The sequence below is a fragment of the Artemia franciscana genome, chromosome 19 (assembly GCF_032884065.1).
Source record: "Artemia franciscana chromosome 19, ASM3288406v1, whole genome shotgun sequence".
NCBI lineage: Eukaryota > Metazoa > Arthropoda > Branchiopoda > Anostraca > Artemiidae > Artemia > Artemia franciscana.
In genome coordinates this window covers 31,774,967-31,797,072 of record NC_088881.1, presented here as the reverse complement: position 1 = coordinate 31,797,072, position 22,106 = coordinate 31,774,967, and the positions used below count along the sequence as shown (strand labels likewise).

The 22,106-nt window shown below is 35.2% G+C and overlaps 1 protein-coding gene across 1 annotated transcript in view; it reads left to right on the top strand.

The window, feature by feature from the left end:
* Nucleotides 1-13,530: 13,530 nt before the first annotated feature.
* The window catches only part of LOC136039561 (SH3 domain-containing kinase-binding protein 1-like), a 124,951-nt gene continuing 116,375 nt past the window's right edge, over nucleotides 13,531-22,106 (top strand). The window contains exon 1 of the mRNA XM_065723402.1: nucleotides 13,531-13,644. Within this exon, the coding sequence (XP_065579474.1) occupies nucleotides 13,641-13,644 (4 nt within the window). The 5' untranslated portion in view covers nucleotides 13,531-13,640. The remainder of the gene's footprint in view (nucleotides 13,645-22,106) is intronic.

The following is a 22,106-nucleotide window of genomic DNA, read 5'->3' as shown; positions in this document are numbered from 1 at the left end:
GGAAACTTTGTCTAAGGCTGTCAACCTCCCCGTTCCGCCACCCCCTTCCTCACAGCCCTCTGAGCAAGGTTTGCAAGTTATGCCCTGGGGGCGTATAAAGTGTTTATAGAAAGGGTGATCGTATAAACATCGGAAGGGACTCATTGAATTGGTAATGAGATGTTCTAGTGGCCTTTCTAGGATTCAGAGTGATCGGAGGATGGATACATCCCCCCACACCTCGTATTTTCTCTAATTGCAACTTATAGAAATTCTGAGATGGCCATTTGTTATCGTAGAAACTTCGAGAAAGGTTCATTCGATTGGAAATTGAAGGGGTTAATGCTACTTTCCATGGTCAAAACAGATTGGAGCGGGCACTAACCTCACTCACACGCCCACCATTTTCCCAAGTGGATCCAATCAAAATTTTGAGATATCCATTTTGTTCAAAATAGTTAAAAGGTCCCAAAATTATGTCTGAGAATGACAAACTCCTCCTGCCGCCGTCGGAGTAAGGGTTGTAAGTTACGCCCTTGGGGCATATAAGGTTTTTATAGAAAGGGTGGTCGCATAGACTTCGGAAGGGCTCACTGGATTGGTGATCAGAAGCTCATGTACCCTTATTAAGATTCAAAATGATCGGAGAGTGGATATCCCACTCCCCCGACACCTCATATGTTCCCAAAATGTATATGACAGGAAGTTTGAGACTTCATTTACTATATTAGAAACTTCAAAAGATTTTAAAAGATTTTAAATTGGATTGGAAATTGAAAGGACCTTTTTTAATAGTCCAAAGTGAGCAGAAACCCCCCTCCCCACGCCCATCAATTCCTAAAAGACATCTAACCGATATTTTGAGATAGCTATTTGGTTCAACGCAGTTGAACAGTCTAGAAAATATGTCTTTGAGGATGACACCCCCCCCCCCCAGAGCCTTTAGCGTAATGGTTATTAGTTATGCCCCGAGGGCATAATGTTTTTATGGAAAGGTTGGTCGTATAAACTCCGGGGGGGGGGCTCATTATTTTCGAAATCCTATGTATCTACCTCGCGTTTTTCCAGAAATGCATCTGATGGAAATTTTGAGATAGCTTTTTGTTGGAGTAAAAACTTCGAAAAAGGCTTATTCGATTGGAAATTTAAAGGGCTAGTGCCCTTTTTACGAGCCAAAAGTTACTGTAGGGTAACAAGCCCCCCTCCCCCTTGTCCATCAATTTCCAAAACACCTATAATCAAAATTTTGGGATTTTTTTTTTTTTTTTTTTTTTTTTTTTTTTTTTTTTTTTTTTTTTTTTTTTTTTTTTTTAGTAAGCGCAAATGTTAATTTTTGCTCGCTTTGAGTTTGACTTGGCTATTTATTGTAATTTTTGTTCCTTTTCAGTTTTATTAATTTTTTGATAGTGATTTGTGGTACTTTTACGTTTGGGAGATTTTTTTACTTTATTTTGCTCATTCTTGACTTAATGCAGGTCTTTACTTTTCATTGAAAAACTTGTATTGTCAAAAAAGATTTTTTTAAATTAGTCTCATTAATAAAACGGAGATTGACCATTTTGATACAGTTACAACATGACGTTATTATGGAGATGAACGCCCATGCTTGTCAGGTTTGGTTAGAATAGAAATTGCAAAGAAAAGCAGTACTATATAAAGATAAAAAGATAAAGATATAATAAAACATAAAATATAAAGATATATATAAAAATATAAAAAATATAAATATATATAAAGAGCATGTCTATAATTTTTATAAATTCTAGTGCAAACTAGATCATTTTCATTTCCTATTGAATCCCTGTCTAACTGGTCTTTCTTATTTATGCACTGCAGAAGACTTGGTGTCAACCACGACTTTTTGGGTATCTTTTTCCTTGACCTTGTCCGACTCAAAATACAAGTTTTACTCAAAACAGAGATCAACGTATCATAAAATCTCTGGAAACTTATATTTTATATTCTAGGTTACCCTGGTTGAGCACAGGTAACATACTCATTTCCAGTCTAGGGCCTTGCTGCCTCAGGAAACAAACTTTAAAACTTGCCGAAATCCCAAAATGGTCAGAAACACCAGTAGCAAGAACCCCTTGATCTGAAAATTTATAATTAAACAAAATATTATCAAGTAGCTTTGCCGTTAAAGCGGTAACACGCGTACAAATATTAATAGTGGGAAATAAACTATATGACATGCAAAGCTGTAGAAAGTCCATAGGAGTATTCGAATTCATATCGTTAAGGTCAATATTAAAGTCCCCAAGCATGAAGAATGGGTGCGAACCAATAGGTAGTTTATCCAACTGTTCCTCCAAAATATCCATAAGGGCCGGTATAGACCCAGATGGTGGTCTATATAGTACAACAACATAAACATCTATTGGCTTAAGCCTGAGATGAAGGATAAATGGCTCAAATAACATCTCGTGAAACAGCACTAGATCACTTCTTACCAAAACCTTGATATCGCTCCGTATATAATCTTCAATTCCTCCATGTTGTCGAAATTGACGATTCCTATGATAAAATATATGCCCTGGAATATCCAAGAGATCAGAGTTATGCTCATTTAGCCATGTTTCTGTGAGACCAATAACCTGAAAAATGGAAAGTTCACATATCTCGCTTAAAAATTAAAAGATGAATTCAAATCCTGGCAGTTGAGATAGAAAATTCTGGGATCTTCAGAATCACCACCACTATGCCCGGACCTCAAACCATGTTTAAATAGATACTTTAAATTACAAGAAACATATTGACCAGCAATCCCAATACCATAATCCCAGTGGAGCTGCTCCGTAAACATACTACCAAAATCCACAAATGAGGCTTCCAAAATTTTAAGACGGCTGTTCCACGGGGTGCCACGATCACCATCAACCATATTCATACAGTTTTACAACAAAGTAATATGGCCTCATCTCCACAACAAAACAAAAAAGAACAATAAAACAACTAAACAAGAACAAAATAGAAATAGTTTGATTTATTAACGTTAGGGAAGAGAACACGCTTAAAATCTATTTTGTTTCCAATAAATCATAAATGACGTTGTTATCTTTAGAAGTGCTAGGGGACATTAGCCCAATACCTGTTTGAGGTGCTCTCTCCTCATTTTAGGTTTAGCTATTAAGTTTATAAATTAAAATGAATATATTAGAAACCACGGTATTGTCAGTGGTCAAGTATGGCTGTGACACGTGGGTACTTCAAAAGGATAATGGAGTTAGACAATTTGTTTTCCAGAGAAAGTATTTAGGACAGTTATAAGTGCTCGCAAAGAGTATCGGTGACTCGTAAGAGTAGTAACAGGAACCAATGTCCTAGCGTTTGATGACACTTAGTATTTTTTACAATGTAAAAGGCAATTTTTTTTTCTTTTTTTTAGTAAGCGCAAATGTTAATTCTTGCTCACTTTGAGTTTGACTTGGCTATTTATTGTAATTTTTGTTCCTTTTCAGTTTTATTAATTTGTTTATAGTGATTTGTGGTACTTTTACGTTTGGGAGATTTTTTTACTTTATTTTTGCTCATTCTTGACTTAATGCAGGTCTTTACTTTTCATTGAAAAACTTGTATTGTCAAAAAAGATTTTTTTAAATTAGTCTCATTAATAAAACGGAGATTGACCATTTTGATACAGTTACAACATGACGTTATTATGGAGATGAACGCCCATGCTTGTCAGCTTTGGTTAGAATAGAAATTGCAAAGAAAAGCAGTACTATATAAAGATAAAAATATAAAGATAAAGATATAATAAAACATAAAATATAAAGATATATATAAAAATATAAAAAATATAAATATATATAAAGATAAAGCAGGCCTAGTGCCTACTCTTGGAGTAGACGTTCTTGTTTGGCGAGGCCTCGGAAATATCAGTAAACTACTTTCGCAGGAGGTAACTTTAATGATAATTTGGGTAGGCGTGGCAGCCTATAAGAGCTGGGGAGAAGGGAAAGGCCATACCACCCTGTCTAAAGAATAAAACGTGCGTGACTTTGGTGACAATGGGGCTGTATCCAGCAAGCCGCAGATGATATGAGACGGGAAACACTAAGCTGTTCTGTCTTGAAAATGAAACACTAGGCATTACAGTTCCAAATGAGCATTTTTTGAAATTCATCGTTTTTCTTGTTATCTTATTTTGGTAAATGGTAGCTTAAGGGTATATATTGCCAAGATGAGATTTAAGGTTCAGTATATTGAGAAGTATCAACTTTTGGGTTGTAAAACTGAGACAACATGCGTTTTAGACCAGGTTAAAAACATGAGTATGTTTTATGTGTTAGAGCATGTATTTTCTCTCAAAAAAATTGGAGAGAACAGAGTTCAGTAAGAGAAACCAAATTCGGAATCCAACTCTCATGTGAAGATGATTTGTTCATTTTAATTGAGTAAAAAAAACATTTCTACAAAAGGAGATTTTCAAAGAAACGTAAAGATCTACATTAAACCAAAGACGAGCAGAAATAAAATCAGATAATAATTAAAGCTTAAAACGAGCATAACTATTCATAAATCAATGAATAGATGAAATCCGAAACGAGCAGAAATTACACTAAATAACCGAGTTAAACTTAAAACGAACCGAAACTACGACAGACAGAAGTAGAACTAAAGCTCTCTTAAACCTTCCAGAAACTAGACCGTCATTTGTACTTTACTGAAAACAATGTTTTATTTCGAACCGTGTGTTTTATTTGTCATAACATCAAAAAGAGGTGAAAAAATAACCATTTATACAAAGATGATAAAGTATTAATAAATGTAGATTGACAGTTTAACACATATTGAAATTCATTCCTGAATGTCTGAACAATGCTAGATTTACTAACTATGGGGCTAACTAACTGTAGATTTACTGACTATATTCTAGCTATATATTTAATAACTATAGATTTACTATTTAATAACCATAATTACAAAGATGATAAAGTATTAATAAATGAGATTGACAGTTTAATACACGTTGATATTCATTCCTGAAAGTCCAAACAATTTTTTTTTTTGTTTTTTTTTTGGAGTAGAACAATTTTATTAGAAATAATCATTTCTTAATCAATAGCACAACATAAGCGAAGCTTGCGAGGCTGTGCTAAATTCAAAGAAAATAAAGAGAGAATATGGAGAATGAGAAAATATGGGGAATGCGACTATATACCGAAATCAACAACAATAAAAAAAAACATAAACAATACATTACATTGCGTGACCCCAAGACAACAAAAATAACAAACAAAAAAATACATCAATATTACAAATGAAAAACCTATGGAAAATTTATTTTAGTTAATCTGTTTCAAAAGTATACCTACCGAGCAACTCCACACGTAAATCAGACTTAAACCGGCCAAAGCTACCTATTTCCTTGATATCTATACTCAGTTTATTTCAAAGTTTTGAAGCTCTGCAAATAAGTGAAAAAGAAGATCTACTTGAAACTAATCGAGGAACCTCAGTATTACCTTGTATCTGAGTAATGTGGTGGTGAACATCAGACCCCGCACAAAATGATCCTGTAAAACAATCAGGAAGGCTCTCACTGTAATACTTATATATAAAAATCAACGTATAAAAATCACATAATCCAGCTGCAGGCATTATATTTAAATCTCTATACACTGACCTCAAAGACTCCTGGTTCCCAACACCACAAAAAACTCGGATAGCATTATTCTGGATCACACGGATTGGACGAACTATCGAAGGGAAAGTACCAAGCCAAATCGAAGAGCAATACAAAATGTAAGGGTGAATCAGGGAAAAGTATAACTATCGTACAACATTTGGGTGGGAAAATATGTTTTAATTTGCGCATGATACCTAAGTTACGTGACAATATTTTCGAAACTGACTTCACATGATCTTTAAATGATAGGGTTTCATCAACATTGATTCCTAGGTATTTGGTGAACCTTGTTTGTTTAATAATTCCCCGCTCCAAAATTATTTCCGTAAACCAAGGGTAAAAATTCGGAGATCGAGAGAAAATAACAAAATTTGACTTATCTATGTTCAGGTCAAGGTGGTTTATCTTAAGTCATGTACATATCCTGCTCATTGCTGCATTTATCGTTGACATGAGCAGTTGTTCTGTAGGGGCAACACACCATAAGGTTGCATCATCAGCAAATAAGGGCATAGTAAACTGGGTCTTACTCGGACCGTTGTCAACAAAGTCGTCAAGTCTGGGCAGAGCTTTCACAACATGCGGCAGATCATTAATAAATATTAAAAACAGAGTCGGACCCAGTACGGATCCTCGGGGAACCCCCATATTCGATGGTCAACAGTGTCAAACGCCTTAATTAAGTCCAAAAATATACCAGCTACCCTAAGCTTTTTATCAAGAGCATCATTAGTTATAGTAGTAATAAATGAAATCGCCATTTCTGTTGTTCTACCCTTCCTGAAACCAAACTGATTTGGATGTAGAAGTTTATGACGCTCCAAATGCTCATAAATTCTAATATTAATACATTTTTCTAAAACTCGTAAAACAACAGGTAATAATGAAATTGGTCTGTAATTCCCCAAATCATTCTTGTTACCACCCTTAAACACAGGAGTTATCCTTGCAATTTTAAGACAATTGGGGAACTTCCCTTGCTTAAAACAAGCGTTAATAAGGGACGTGAATATATGTGAAATGCTTGGAAACTCGGTTTTTAAAACAAGAAGGTTGATGGAATAACTCCCAGCCGAAGAACTTTTCATCTCAAAGATAGTCTTACGAATTTCATCATGAGTGACAGGTCTTAAATACATTGATGTATCGACAGAAGTACCCATAAAAGTCTCAAGCGGAGGATGATTATCAGAAGCTACTGTAGTACGAGAAAATCGAGCCCCAACAGTTGCAAAATGTTCCGAAAGGGCATTACATATTACATCAGGCTCATTCGATTTTAACCCATCACTTGTAGTGACTTCATCAGGCAGAACCGGATCTGTTGATGTATTAACATTTTAATAATTTTTCATGTTTTAGCTGGGTTACCACAAGCATCTTTAAATTTACACGCAAAATATTTTTTCTTCGCGTTTCTCCAAAGTTTATTAAGAGCATGTCAATAATTTTTATAAATTCCAGTGCAAACTAGATCATTTTCATTTCCTATTGAATCCCTATATAACTGGTCTTTCTTATTTATGCAGTGCAGAAGACTAGGTGAAAACCACGACTTTTTGGGTATCTTTTTCCTTGACCTTGTACGACTCAAAATACAAGTTTTACTCAAAACAGAGATCAATGTATCATAAAATCTCTGGAAACTTATATTTATATCATCTAGATTTTCAACAATATTATTCTAATGAACATTAGAAATCTCTTGTTTAAACTTTTCTAGGTTACCCCGGTTGAGCACAGGTAACATACTCATTTCCAGGCTAGGGCCTTGCTGCCTCGGGAAACAAACTTTAAAACTTGCCGAAATCCCAAAATGGTCAGAAACACCAGTAACAAGAACCCCTTGATCTGAAAATTTATAATTAAACAAAATATTATCAAGTAGCTTTGCCGTTAAAGTGGTAACACGCGTACAAATATTAATAGTGGGAAATAAACTATATGACATGCAAAGCTGTAGAAAGTCCATAGGAGTATTCGAATTCATATCGTTAAGGTCAATATTAAAGTCCCCAAGCATGAAGAATGGGTGCGAACCAATAGGTAGTTTATCCAACTGTTCCTCCAAAATATCCATAAGGGCCGGTATAGACCCAGATGGTGGTTTATATAGTACAAACAAAATAAACATCTTTTGGCTTAAGCCTGAGCTGAAGGATAAATGGCTCAAATAACATCTCGTGAAACAGCACTAGATCACTTCTTACCAAAACCCTGATATCGCTCCGTATATAATCTCCAATTCCTCCATGTTGTCGAAATTGACGATTCCTATGATAAAATATATACCCTGGAATATCCAAGAGAGCAGAGTTATGCTCATTTAGCCATGTTTCTGTGAGACCAATAACCTGAAAAATGGAAAGTTCACATATCCCGCTTTAAAATTAAAAGATGAATTCAAACCCTGGCAGTTGAGATGGAAAATTCTGGCATCTTCAGAATCACCACTATGTTCGGACCTCAAACCATGTTTAAATAGATACTTTACATTACAAGAAACATATTGACCAGCAATTCCAATGCTATAATCCCAGTGGAGCTGCTCCGTAAACATACTAACAAAATCCACAAATGAAGCTTCCAAAATTTTAAGACGGCTGTTGCACGGGGTGCCACGATCACCATCAACCATATTCATACAGTTTTACAACAAAGTAATATGGCCTCATCTCCACAACAAAACAAAAAAGAACAATAAAACAACTAAACAAGAACAAAATAGAAATAGTTTGAATCTATTTTGTTTCCAATAAATCATAAATGACGTTGTTATCTTTAGAAGTGCTAGGGGACATTATCCCAATACCTGTTTGAGGTGCTCTCTCCTCATTTTAGGTTTAGCTATTAAGTTTATAAATTAAAATGAATATATTAGAAACCTCGGTATAGTCAGTGGTCAAGTATGGCTGTGACACGTGGGTCAATTTGTTTTCCAGAGAAAATATTTAGGACAGTTATAAGTGCTCGCAAAGAGTATGGGTGACTCGTAAGAGTAGTAACAGGCACCAATGTCCTAGCGTTTGATGACACTTAGTATTTTTTACAATGTAAAAGGCAAATGAAGACATGGCTTAAATGCTCATTTTCAAGCAGCTAAGACTGGATTTCGGCTTCAGAGTTTCTGTAATTCCCACACAAAGTGTTTAAAACACTTGAAGCGAGAATCAAATCTATTTTTAAAATGATTAATTCATTAATTAATATAATTAGTGGAATTAGGGCAGTAATAAGTGTCTCATCTCAGTTCCTGACAGGAAAATGACTACAGAGCTTGAAGAAATGCCAACGATCTTCTAAAGCTAGGTAAAGTTGATAGCTTTCCTTCTTAAAACTAGCGCCAGCTCCCACACTTATAACTTATTCGTACTGTTTGGGTGCTCTTTTGACTGACTGCATTTCAAATAATAGGCAGTTTCAAAATTCATTTTGATTCCTTATACTATGGCTATAATAAAAGCAAAGTTAAGAATTTTACGGTGGAGAAATTGCCAAAAATTGATCCTTTTGGCTATCCACCTTTTGGATATACAAAAAGTGGATTATCTCCAAATGGAATGGAGAGAACTCATCGGAAAGGATCAGAATAGCTCATTTCGAGATCAGAAATATATACCTCTATAATCCTATGCGGCTAATAATACTTTGGTATTATTAGTTAATGGTAATGCGTGTAACTGACCCACCGTAAAACTGAACCCCTGTATAAACAAACCCCTGTGCAACTGAAACATCGTGTAACGGAAGATAAAGAAGAAAAACGATAAAAAAAATGGAGTTTTTAAAGGCCAAAGGAGAATACTGCAGAAAACACAGAAAGCGAATATTTCGAGAGAACAACCGCCTCTCTTTTTCAGCGCGAAGAAACTAATATAAACAAGGAAAATGCTGAAGAAAAAAACATGGAAAGTAGAAAAAAACCAATGAAAAAAATGCCAAAAAATTAAAGATAAATAAAATTCAATAGAATACCAAAAATTATAAGAATTAAAATCAAATACCGAACAACAATAAAGTGAATTATTCGCCAATATCCGTGATTTGCACAAAATCCAAGCAAATGTCAACTGCCATCCGTGGATACTAACGAACAACTGTGTTCGTCCATGCTTTTTTTGTTCAAACATGCCCTCTCTTCTTTATAAAAAAAAACAAAACACCATGTATGTTAACAATAGGAAACATGCATAACTTACAGCCCTTGTATTAAGGGTGAGGGATTGTGAGCCCTGGAGGAATAGTTATTTAACCTTTGATCTGTTTTAAATAAAATGGTCATCTCAAAATTGTCGATCTGATGTACTTGGGGGAAAAAAGAGGGTGGGGTGGAAGCCCTTCGATCACTTTTAACTGTTAAAAAATGCACTGGAACTTTTGATTTCCAAATGATTGAGGATCGCTACCTCCCCCCCACCGCCCCAAGTTCATACAAAAATCTTTTCTATAAAAATCTTATTTGTTAACATTGAGTAACGAATTCAACTTACAGCCCTTCCTCCAGGAGCTACTGGTGGGGTTGTTAACCCGTGAGCTATGGTTATTTGACCTTTAGACTATTTTAAAGAAAACTTTTTTTTATTTTGATCGGACCCATTTGGGGGAAAATGGTGGTTAAGACGAAGAGACTGATTACCCTCTGATTACCTTTGGTTTTTCAAAATTGAACTTGAAATTTCAATTTCCAACCGAATGAGCCTTCTCCATAGTTTGTACGACCATCCTTTCTATAAAATCCTTAAATTTTAACAATGGGTAACTTGCAATAGCCTACAGCCCCTGCCCCGAGGACTGTCGGGGCTTTAGTTAATCACATTTATTAATCATGTTATATTATTTGGTTGGAAATATAAAGTTTCAGTGCCCTTTTCAAAAGTAAATGTGACTGGAGGATAGCCAGCAACCCTCCCTCCCCAGAATAAAACTCCTGTGGAAAATGCCTCCGGGAAATACCACCTCACAGATAATATACCCCCCCCCCCTGGAAAATACCTCCCCGTGAAAAAACTCCATGAAAAATAGCCTTTGCGGTTGGTTGGCATCCAATCACTTTCGACTTAAAAAAAAATATTAGAACTACCTGGGGATTGTAACTAATTTGTACCTCCGTCCTCTTCTCTGGCTTTAACAATTTGTGACGTCCGATTTGCTTTGTTTTTCTGACAACAAAACAGAGCTTTTTTTGTTAATTACCTTGACAGTCATTTATATTACGACTTTAAGAAACAAACAATTCCAACAAGGCTGAATATACAAAGATTCTAATTTTTGTTTTACCAAATCTAAGTATGGTGTTTGAGTTGCACGGGATTTCAGTTATATAAGGGTTCATGGTGGTTCAATTTGACAGTGGTCCAGTTGCATGGTGGTTTAGTTGCACGGGGGCTTAGTTGAATAGGATTGAGTTGCACGGGGGTTGAGTTGCACAAGCATTCAGTTACACGGGGGTTCAGTTGCACGGTGGTGTAGCTGTGCGGTGGTTCAGTTGTACAGCTGTTAAGTTGCACGGTGGCTCACTTATAGTGGTGCAGTGGCTTGGGGTTCAGTTACAAAGTGGTTCAGTTGCAATGGATTCAATGTTAATATGTGCTACTATTATTTAATGTTATGTTTAGTTTCCCACTGTCACAAGCAAAAGAGCCTTAGTGGGGGTCTAAAGTTCTGTATCTTTTCTGTGTTTCTTTTGAATAAATTAATTGATAAATTAATTAATTAATGATTAAAATTAATGATTGATTGGTAGTGCTGACAAAGATTTCTATGTAAGTCTTAAGTTACAAAATTGGAATTTTGCAAGATATAACATTATTAACGTTCTAATTTAGTAACATTTATTTTTATCTTTAATTTTTTTACAGTTACTAGTTTAATGCTGTAAAATTCTCTAATGTTAGCCCCTTTTATGCATTTTAAGTATTTTAGGAGACAGATTTGATACTATTTGCCAATTTAGACTGAAGACAAATAACTAAATATCATTAACGATAATTGATTTCTGCAACATACCCTAGGTTAGCCTAATTTGTATCAAAAAGAAAAAGTATGGGCTTAAAACCTTATATTCATTATTTAAATAATTGAAAATCAGTATGTTTATCAAGGAGGCACACTCGTGCCTCTATAAAGAGGCGAACCACGACAATGTTAAGCGATCTTCGGTTCCAGTGGTCGCAGAGGGATGGGGAGGGATGCATTTCGTAGTCCAAGCTCCAACTAAGAAACCTGCCAAATTTCATCCCCCTCCAACTTTTCCTTCATGGGGAAAATCTGGCCGAAAGTTTCAACCCGTCAACCCCAGCCCCCCTTTAACGTTGTCCGATCGGGCTTAAATTCACAAGTAAAGGTCCCCTAGGGCCCAGGAGCTTATTCGCGAAATTTCAGCTTGATCCGATAACTCCTTCCCTGTTTTCCAGAAACCACGCATAGCCACTTAAAGTTCATGTTCTTTTTTTCTTCGACGCCTACAGGTCACAGCCGACATCGGATCTGGGTGTACGAAGACTCATTCGATGCCGGAATTCTCCGAGTAAGTGTCCTTGAAAGTTTCGTAGGAAAATCTTAACCACCCGAAAGTTTCGACCCCCCAACTCCATCCCACCCCTTTAACGTTGTCCGATCGGGCTGAAATTCACAAGTTAAGGTCCTCTATGGCCCAGGAGCTTATCCGCGAAATTTCAGCTCGATCCGATAACTCCTTCCCTGTTTTCCAGAAACCACGCATTAGCTACTTAATTAACCCATTTCTCCATAAGAGCCCATGTTAATTTAAGATTTTTAAAAGTTATTTAAAAGTTATATTTACACACATGCAAGTGGTTAGCTCAGTCGGTAGAGCGTGAGACTTTTAATCCTCAGGTCAAGGGTTCATGCCCCTTACGGGCGGTCTTTTTCGCAAGATCAAAATAAAAGTGTATAATTTTGATAACACCTGGACAGCTTATCATTTGAGAGATAACAGAATATTAGCTTCTTATGAGCAAAAGAAACATTTCGGTCATTCTATATATTTTTTTCCATTTTATACAATGATTTAAAAGCGGGGGGGTTGGGGGATGGCAGCCACCCAACTTCCTCTCCTAATTCCTGTACGAGGAGTACAGGAACTATTAAATTACATCCACCATGGATTGTAGAAAAACGTACAGAAATAATATGAAAAAAACTTCGTTTTCTTAAAGAGTTAAAGAGGCTGCGTCCCAAAGTCAAACCTTAAAACGTACAGGAATTAGGAGAGGCAGTTGGGGGGCTGCCGCCCACCAAATCCCCCGCTTTTAAAGACTCTTTTGTACAGGTTTTTTGTTGTGGGGGACTGCCGCCCCCCTAACCCCCCGCTCTTGGCTTCGGAAAGGCCCTCTTTTAATTAACAAAAAATTGAAATGAATGAATAATGGAATAATTTCGAAAAATGTTAAACACAAGAGGACAGGAGAACCATTGCACCGAAACTAGTAATTAGTAACAATGAAGTCCCCCCACAACAAAAAACCTGTACAAAAGAGTCTTTAAAAGTAGGGGGTTTGGGGGGCGGCAGCCCCCCAACTGCTTCTCCTAATTCCTGTACGTTTTAAGGTTCGACTTTGGGACGCAGCCTCTTTAACTCTTTAAGAAAATGAAGTTTTTTTCATACTATAAAGTTAAAAGGTCCAAGCAAAAGTCGAATTTCACTTTAATTGAAACAAATTTTCCTAGATTTTACAGATAGACAAGTCTATTGACTTGTAGATATCCTAAATTTTATTTTCTGTAAGTCTGCCCAATATGGGCTGTTATATTTTCTATTAAGAAGCCCAATCGAAAACCCCTAGCTACGTGATACAAGAATTGAAGTGTGCATTCACTTTTAGATTCTGCTTAAGTGGCCAATCACACGGGGCTTAGTCATGGTCATAGTCGAGACTACGACAACAACTTGGCAAAAACTTCCCGTTCAGTCTTCGTTTATTGAAGAAGCGGCGTAAATTTATCTTTATTTGTTCAAAAATTGGTTGGAAAATTTGAAAATTTTTTCGTGGCCAGAGCTTTTAATATGAGTATGTATAACCGTCTAAATAGGTTTTTTCATCAAGTGTGCTTTTAAAGTGTTGAATATTGATACTCAATAAAATTTTTGGTGGCTAAACACAATATTTGCCTGGTAAAAATGGGTAGCCTAAGCCACTAACCTAATAAAAATAAATACATATTGTGCAAAACCTTAGACAAGCCACTCTGCTAAAATTCTATTTGATTGACTTTTGGCTATCTCAGAAATGGGTTAGGTTAGGAAAGTGAAAGTTTCAGGGATGGTCTAAAGGCTAAAGTATGTCCTGGGAAGGTATTTTGAAGCACCCACAGTAAAATTCTAGTTAATTGACTTCTTGCTATCTCAGAAAGGGTCTAGGTTAGGAAAATGAAACTTTCAGGGATGAATCTATAGATTAAAGTATGTCTTGGGAAGGTATTTTGAAGCAACTACCTCTAGTCCTTCTCCCTCTAAAGGGCCCTGACCTTTGATGACCTTTAAAAATATGTGGGATATAAAAGTGGAATCTTGCAAAATAGATCTTCTGCTTAATTGAAGTACAACAAAATTGTTTTCAGCTTCATAACTTTGCTCAATTCCATTTTATAAGGTTTTTAAGATATGCAAATGCATTTCCTAAATTTTGAAGAAAAAAAACATTGATATGACTCAAAATTCTACTTAAATAACAGGAATTGCATTTTCAGAACTAAAGGCATAGAAAAAGCAATCAGTAACTGAAAATTAAGGTAAAATGTTGTTTTGTCAAAATTTCAATAGGTATAGACCTGTCATGTAGGCATATTTAGGGCCCTCAAGAGGAAGGAGTAGAGGTGGGTACTTTAAAATACTTTCCCAGGACATACTTTAGCCTGTATACCCATCCCTGAAAGTTTCATTTCCTAACCTAAACCCTTTCTGAGATAGCAAGAAGTCGATTAACTAGAATTTTACCATACCCACCTCCCCTCCTTCTTGCTTTTTTTATGGCACTTGGTATTAACCAAGTAACATATAGCAGTTGCCAATTCTGTCGGTCTGTGGGTCTGTCTGTCGGTCCTGGTTTTGCTACTTTAGGCACTTCCAGGTAAGCTAGGACAATGAAATTTTGCAAGCGTATCAGGGACTGGACCAGATTAAATTAGAAATAGTTGTTTTCCCAATTTGACCATCAATATAAAAAGGAAATAACTAAACTTAAAGTACACTGGTGACAAAACTCATGTTGAGACCCATAAACATAAAAGATTCTTCACTAACATGAATAACTAAAAGAAATAACTAAACTTAAAGTACACTGGTAACAAAACTCATGTTGAGACCCATAAACATAAAAGATTCTTCACTAACATGCAGTATGGCTCCCACTTCACTCTTCAACACAACCACACGCCTCCTCATTATATAATCTTAACCATAGGGTTCCTCCCTCCCTCCCTGGGCATGCAACCAACTCACCTAAATATACTAAAAAGTCTAAACTTCGTCTAATTTAATTTATCTTTCTTTTTTTATCATTGAAAAAAAAAGCTGAAAAAAGGGATTTGTATAAAAAACAAGTAGTTCCAATTAGAATGACAGGGAGTTGAGAAATCAAAATTTGATTATTTGCAGGCCCTAGTGTGCTTTTTGTATAGGCTGGTGACATGCTGAATTTGCAATGATGGTATAGTGAAGACACCAGCTCCAGAAAGCTCCAATGGGTTGGCAAAGATGTTTTTTTCAACTTTGTCAATTTCACCTTTTTGAGGCCAGCCATATGAATAGTTGGCTAGGCTCAGACAGTGAAGATATTTTATGGAAACAAGATTTTTGTCAGGAAAATTAAGCACACTTCCAGTATAAAAGCCTTGTTGATCATGTTTGCTATAATATGCTACAGCATAGCACTCATTTAGCTGCATCTTTAGCTTCTTTTCCTCCTCTTCTTCATTCTCATTGCCTACAGTATAACAAATGTCCATCTGGTCAGTTTTGGAACCCAGTGAGATGTCAGAGCCTTCACTGGAAAGATCATTTTCCTTTTAAGATTTTGCTTGAGCTTGTTCTCTTCTACTTTCTCTTTTATTATTATTATTATTATTTATTGGAAAACCCATCATACAAAGATAGAAGAAGATGTAGCACTAAACAAAATAAAAAAAGAAGAAATACACACTAAGTGTGAAAACAGACACTTAAAAAAACACAATAAATACATCTTAACTACTGGGCCAGTACTGACAACCAAGGATGGTTCAACTTCACCAAATGGGAATTATAAGTACAAATTAGCTTTTCCACAGCTATAATGGGGTCAACAATGCTAAAATTTCCAACTAGATAAGAGTTGCAGTTCCAAGGGGGAAAACATAAAAAATATTTTGCGAACCAGAAGAAAACTGAACAAATTGTTGACTTGTCAGATTTTGTGAGCATTTTCCAAAACGGCAATATGTACAGATAGTGTGGTAGAGCAAAAGAGTTTAAAAACTTTGAAAGAAGATGATGGTTGAAGCATAACTTATTTGTTACAAAAGAAATGTATGATAACCCAACTCTGCATTCAATGTGAGGAATCAATAGTTGGTGCATTTTTGACCAACCAATACAAATACCAAGATATCTGATATGATCTACTGGCTTAATCCTACTATTTCCGAGAGGAATATCCCCAGGTGACACTTTTTTTGCAATTGAAGAATGCAATTCGGACTTTTCAGTATTGAACCAAAAACCTAGTTTTGCATACTCAGATTGTAGCATTGCAAAAATCTTGCCAATGTGCTGTATAGTGCAGCTCAAATTCAGAATGTCATCTGCACAACATACTAAAGATAAATCAAGACCAGCAAAGATGAACAGCTGACTGTGCATCAAGAACTTTGTTACTGAAGAATGAAGGGGAAGAAACAGCACCTTGACAGGTAGCTTTTTCAATGTTGACAAAAATGTCAGGGGTTGGAGTGTAGACATGACAGCTGTCAGCTTTATATATTGGATTAAGTATTAGACAAACTTTAAGATGAGAATACATGTCTTGAAGGGCTCACTCCATGTTTTGCTGCATAGCAGAATGAATGATAGAATCAAATACTTTACAAACATCATGCCCAGCTAACACAAGAGTTTCACCTGATGCATCAGCATCAATTAATACATTTGTGACAACCAACAAAGCATGGGCAAAACAAAGACACTTAATTATTAATACCAAAATAAGGTAAATTTTAATCAAGCTTGTAGCACTAAACATATTAAAGAAAAGTTATGACAATGCTGACAACATAATACACATGTATAAATGTATAAAATAATGCACTATGAAAACATACAGGTCACAGAACAAGTAATACAAAAGACAAAAAAAATCCTCAAAATGGATTGTGATAAGACCTAATATGGAAATCTGTAGAGGCCAAACTACCTTTGTTTTAATCCAAAAATGTGGTAAGTTATAATCTTGTCACAACAAATATATCAACAACTACAAAAAACACTGACAAATAATACTATAAAGGATATGAAAATGATTTATTGTAAAAATGGGTTTCAGCTAGTTTTATTTTGAATGTCTTTATATTATCTATTAGCAATGTTTCAGATGGAAGGTCATTACATGGCTTCCAGACCCAGCTGTAAAATGAATGTTGGCATATTTTTCTTTTTGAAAGTTAAGGGTGTAATTTAATGGGTAATCACAGGTCATATTGTTGTCATTGAATGTGAAGAACTGGGATATACTTATATTATCAAGGCCTTTGACTATTTGGAATATGCTAATAAGGTCTACCCTATCCCTTTGGAATTGAAGACTTGGTAATCCTAGCCTGCTTAGTCTGTTTGCATACTGCAATTGTTTCAAATGTGGTACAAGCTTAGTTGATCTTTACTGTATTTTGTCAACCCTTGCTCTGTCTTTTTTATTTAACAGATACCATACTGATAAACAATATTCGAGTATAGGTTGAACTGTTGATTTATAAATGGCAATGAATTAACAGAGAATAAACTTACAAAAAGTGCATTTGAGACATAATAGCTGATAGTTCACCTTACGAGTTACTTCAGAGACATGTCTGTCAAACCTAATACTAGAATCAAAATGAACACCAAGTTCACAGACATTTTCGACAGTTAAAATTAATTTAAAATTAATTAAAGTTTAATCAATTTAGTTAAATTAATTTATTAACCTAAAACTAGAATCAAAAATAACCTAAAACCAGAATTTACAAACCTAAGACTAGAATCAAAATGAACACCAAGTTCACAGACATTTTCGACAGTTAAAATCAAATTAATTAAAAGTTTAATTTAATTAATTTAAAAAAATAATTAATTTAATTAATTAAAAACAGTTAAAATTAATTAAAGACATTTTCGACAGTTGTCAAACCTAAGACTAGAATCAAAATGAACACCAAGTTCACAAATATTTTCGACAGTTAAAATTTAATTAATTAAAAAAAATAATTAATTTAATTAATTAAAAACAGTTAAAATTAGTTAAAGACATTTTCGACAGTTGTCAAACCTAAGACTAGAATCAAAATGAACACCAAGTTCACAGACATTTTCGACAGTTAAAATTAAATTAATTAAAAGTTTAATTTAATTAATTAAAAAAATAATTAATTTAATTAATTAAAAACAGTTAAAATTAATTAAAGACATTTTTGACAGTTGTCAAACCTAAGACTAGAATCAAAATGAACACCAAGTTCACAGACATTTTCAACAGTTAAAATTGAATGGCCAGCAAGATGATAATGGTAACTTTGAGCTACTTTGCAAAAGTAATGGACAATGTTACATTTATTTTTGTTGACAAACACAGAGTTGACAGTACACCAATTGTGCACTGCATTCAAGTCCTCTTGAAGTAATGAAGCTTCATCAGAATTTGTCAAGGAGTGGTAAAGCTTTATGTCATTTGCAAACATTTTAACCATGGAATGGCGGACAACAAAAGCACCAGACCAAGACAACTACCTTGTGGAACACCACTTAAAACCATCTCAGCAGAGGATAAAGCATCACCTACAATCACTTTCTGCATCCTGCCTGTTAGATAATCACCAATCCAATTCAATCTTTGGGCACCAATGTGGGAAACCTCAAACTTTTGAAGTAAAAGCAGAATGGAATTTTTATCAAACATCTTAGAAAACTCTAGCCTATATAAATGCAATCAAACATAAGACCTTCATCTGCCATTCTATGGAATTCAGTAACTACTTCCAAAAGCCGTGTATTACATGAACATTTTTTATGAAAACTGTGTTGAGATGGATGCCAAAGAAGATTTGATTTAAAATAATTTTGTATTCTCTTGACAATTAGTTTTTCTATGATTCTGGAAAAAATTGATGTGTTTAATATTGGCTCAGTTTTTAAATTGTGTTTTTGTGCCACTTTTATACAGAGGTCTGATTATTGCTTTTTTCCATGCTGAAGGGCAAGTACCAGACACCAGACACCAGACACAGATTATACAAATTTGTCAATGGTTCAATGAGTACTATTGCAAGTTTGCAGATCATATGGTTTGAAAATCCATGAATGTCTGGTGATTTGGTTGTGTCAAGATGCTTCAAGACATCAAAAACTTGTTGATCATTAAAATCAGAATCATCAAAGTCTATTGTGAAATTGGTTGAAAAAGTGGGATCAGTAGAAGTTTCACTGTGGGGTCATGTAAAAACAGACGAAAAAGTTTATTAAAATGTTCAGCTTTTTCATTATCATTGTCTGTATTTGTCTGTGTTTCTGGGTCAGTGAATGAAGTTGAGGATGAAGAGTATGAAGTTTGGTTTTTTCTTATATATTTCCAAAACCTTTTTGGGCAACTTTGAGCAGATACAATGATAGAAGATTCAAGTGCCTCATGATTTGATTGAAGAAGCCTAGTTGCTTTATTTCTTGCTCTTTTATATCTTATCCATGACTCGGTGCTTCTTATTCTAATGTGCTCACGCCATGTATCGTTTTTTCCTCTCACAGCTTGTAGAATGTCTCAAGGAAGACTTTGCCTATTTTTACAGAACTGCCTATTAACAATAGTCAGAATAAACTTGTCTTGACCTACTACCAAAGCTTCATGAATCAGCTCAAATACCTCATTAACAGGGTATGATAAAAACGAAATTTTGGAGAGACTCATATTCACATTTAGTGTAATTATAATTAAGGATCTGTCTTTGAGGAGCAGAATCATCACCTGAACATTTTAATGACACTTTAAGAATGGTGTTATCATTTTTCTTAATGAAGGTAGGAATTCAATATTACTAACATCATCAGGAGATTTTGTTATTACCAAGCTAATCAATGGAAGGTAGGCTAAAATCACCCACCACTAATACCCTTGCACTAACCATTGAAACATTGTGAAGATACTGTAATAAATATGCGTTATTGCTCAGAGATAACTCATTAACACTAGGACTTCTATACACTGCAACAATCCTAATGCTAATGCAATTTTGTGGCAATTTTATGTAAATCTCTAAACATTCATTAATATTCAGAGCTAAAGGATCATTTACTTTTGTGTACTTAAGCTACAAATGAATATAAACAAAAAGTCCGCTACTAGATTTGATATTTTCTAATACAGAGCTTGATGTGATGTTCCTTTGTTCTGAAGCTTTTGCAGAAGAGCTTTATCATACTTATAACTAACACTAGCTGGTCTGACTCTACATTCACTGCAGAATTGATGCCATTGGTTCTGGGTCGTTTCTGGGGATTGGCTGGTGTTGAGGGTTAGAGATGACTATAGGGCTCACATTATTAGACTCTGACGCACTTAAAAACCTACTGACTGTTTGGTTAATATGATTGTCTGTTTTTAATTGATTCATTTTCTGAATCAGGAAGTAAGTCAAGCACAGACAATGAGCTCTCAACTGCTGAACTGGGTGGTAGAGTTTAACTAGGTATGCTACCAGAATAAGTGACAGGAAATTTAGTGAAAGCACTAGGAGTTGAGCACTAGAAGTAGTGAAAGTTTTTTCACTAGGAGTTCCCCTTTAATCTGAAAGGCTGAGCAGTGGTGTTTTTTGGCAATTTGGTTTTTAACTGTGTCATACTGGTCAGATACCTTGCAGTACCCACAGTGAACAAGTACCCACAGTGAACAATACCCACAGTACCTTGCATACCTTGCAGTACCCACAGTGAACAAGGCACTTTGAAGCTGGATGTATGTCTTGCTAAAAGAAAAAAAGAAGCAATTATTAAAGTTGTAAGTGTGTTAGACTGCAATTCAATGGTCTGTGAGAGAAACAAAACAAGGTCTTTGACGGCATGCAATACTTTAGATCAGCTTAGGTATTTGCTTTAGATCAGATTAGGTAATTTTACTAGTTCATGAAAACTGCCAGGTAGTATTGCTACTGTACTGACCTACTTTTTGCCCCCCCCCCTAATGTGCAAATATATAGCCCAAATTTTAGAAGTCCAGTGCATTCTATCATCCATCACTTGTCTTTTTATGCTATGAAACTGGTTTTGTGAGATCTAAACCAAGCATAATTCTTGAGTGTGTTGTGTTTAATTAACAAATACTGTTAAAAACTCACTATTTGGTTATAATTCCATATTATTGAATAAACCTCATGAGAAATATAATTTGGGTTATATATTTAAGTGTCAGGGAGGGTGGGGGGAGTTAGGTATGGAAAAAATTCCAAAGCTGCTGCCAAAATTTTGTGAAATGCTTAATTTGCCCATGGTTTCTTGGGATTTCTGGCAAAAGTAGGACATTTATTAAGAATCTAGATACATGTGTGAAGCCTTTTTTGGGGGATTTTACGGCATGCAATTATCCGGTAAAGTCACTGCCCAATTGTTAACCCATTTTCTGTCTAACTTTCTACCTCTTTGAAGTAATTAGCAATTGTACTGTTATTTTTTTTTTTTGTAAAGAGAGTTTGCTTTCCACAGCAAAATAGAATTATCCTTGATATTAGGGCGTTTATCCCCCCTTTTCAGGATAAAGTACAGCTTTTAATGGATCAATTTTGGAAACAATCATTTTTCCTTAAAATCTACGTTTTTGCAATTGAAGAACTACCCCCCCCCCCCCACAGCACCCATATCGCACTGTTAACCCTAAAATTTCCCTTTCAGTGGGATATAATAGATTAAACACTGGTTCTAAATCGCTATGAACATAACTTGAGCCTAAAACGTACTTTTGAGGCTTCAGTCTTCTTCCCCCAATCCGCTACAATACTAGAGATTAAAGTTAATCTGCATTTTCCAATATATATGCTTTTTGAATTACTAAATAAAAAAAGTGCTACTTTATATCTGCTGTTTCGAAGGTTTTGCCCCCCCCCCTCGAAAAAAATTCCTACTTGTGTTGGGTTGTTGCCTCTGAATAATTTGTCTTTTTTTTTACTGTTTTTATGGCACTTGAATATTAAGGTATTAACCAAGTGACATAGCAATCACAAATTCTGTCAGTCTGTTGGTCCTGGTTTTGCTACTTTAGGCACT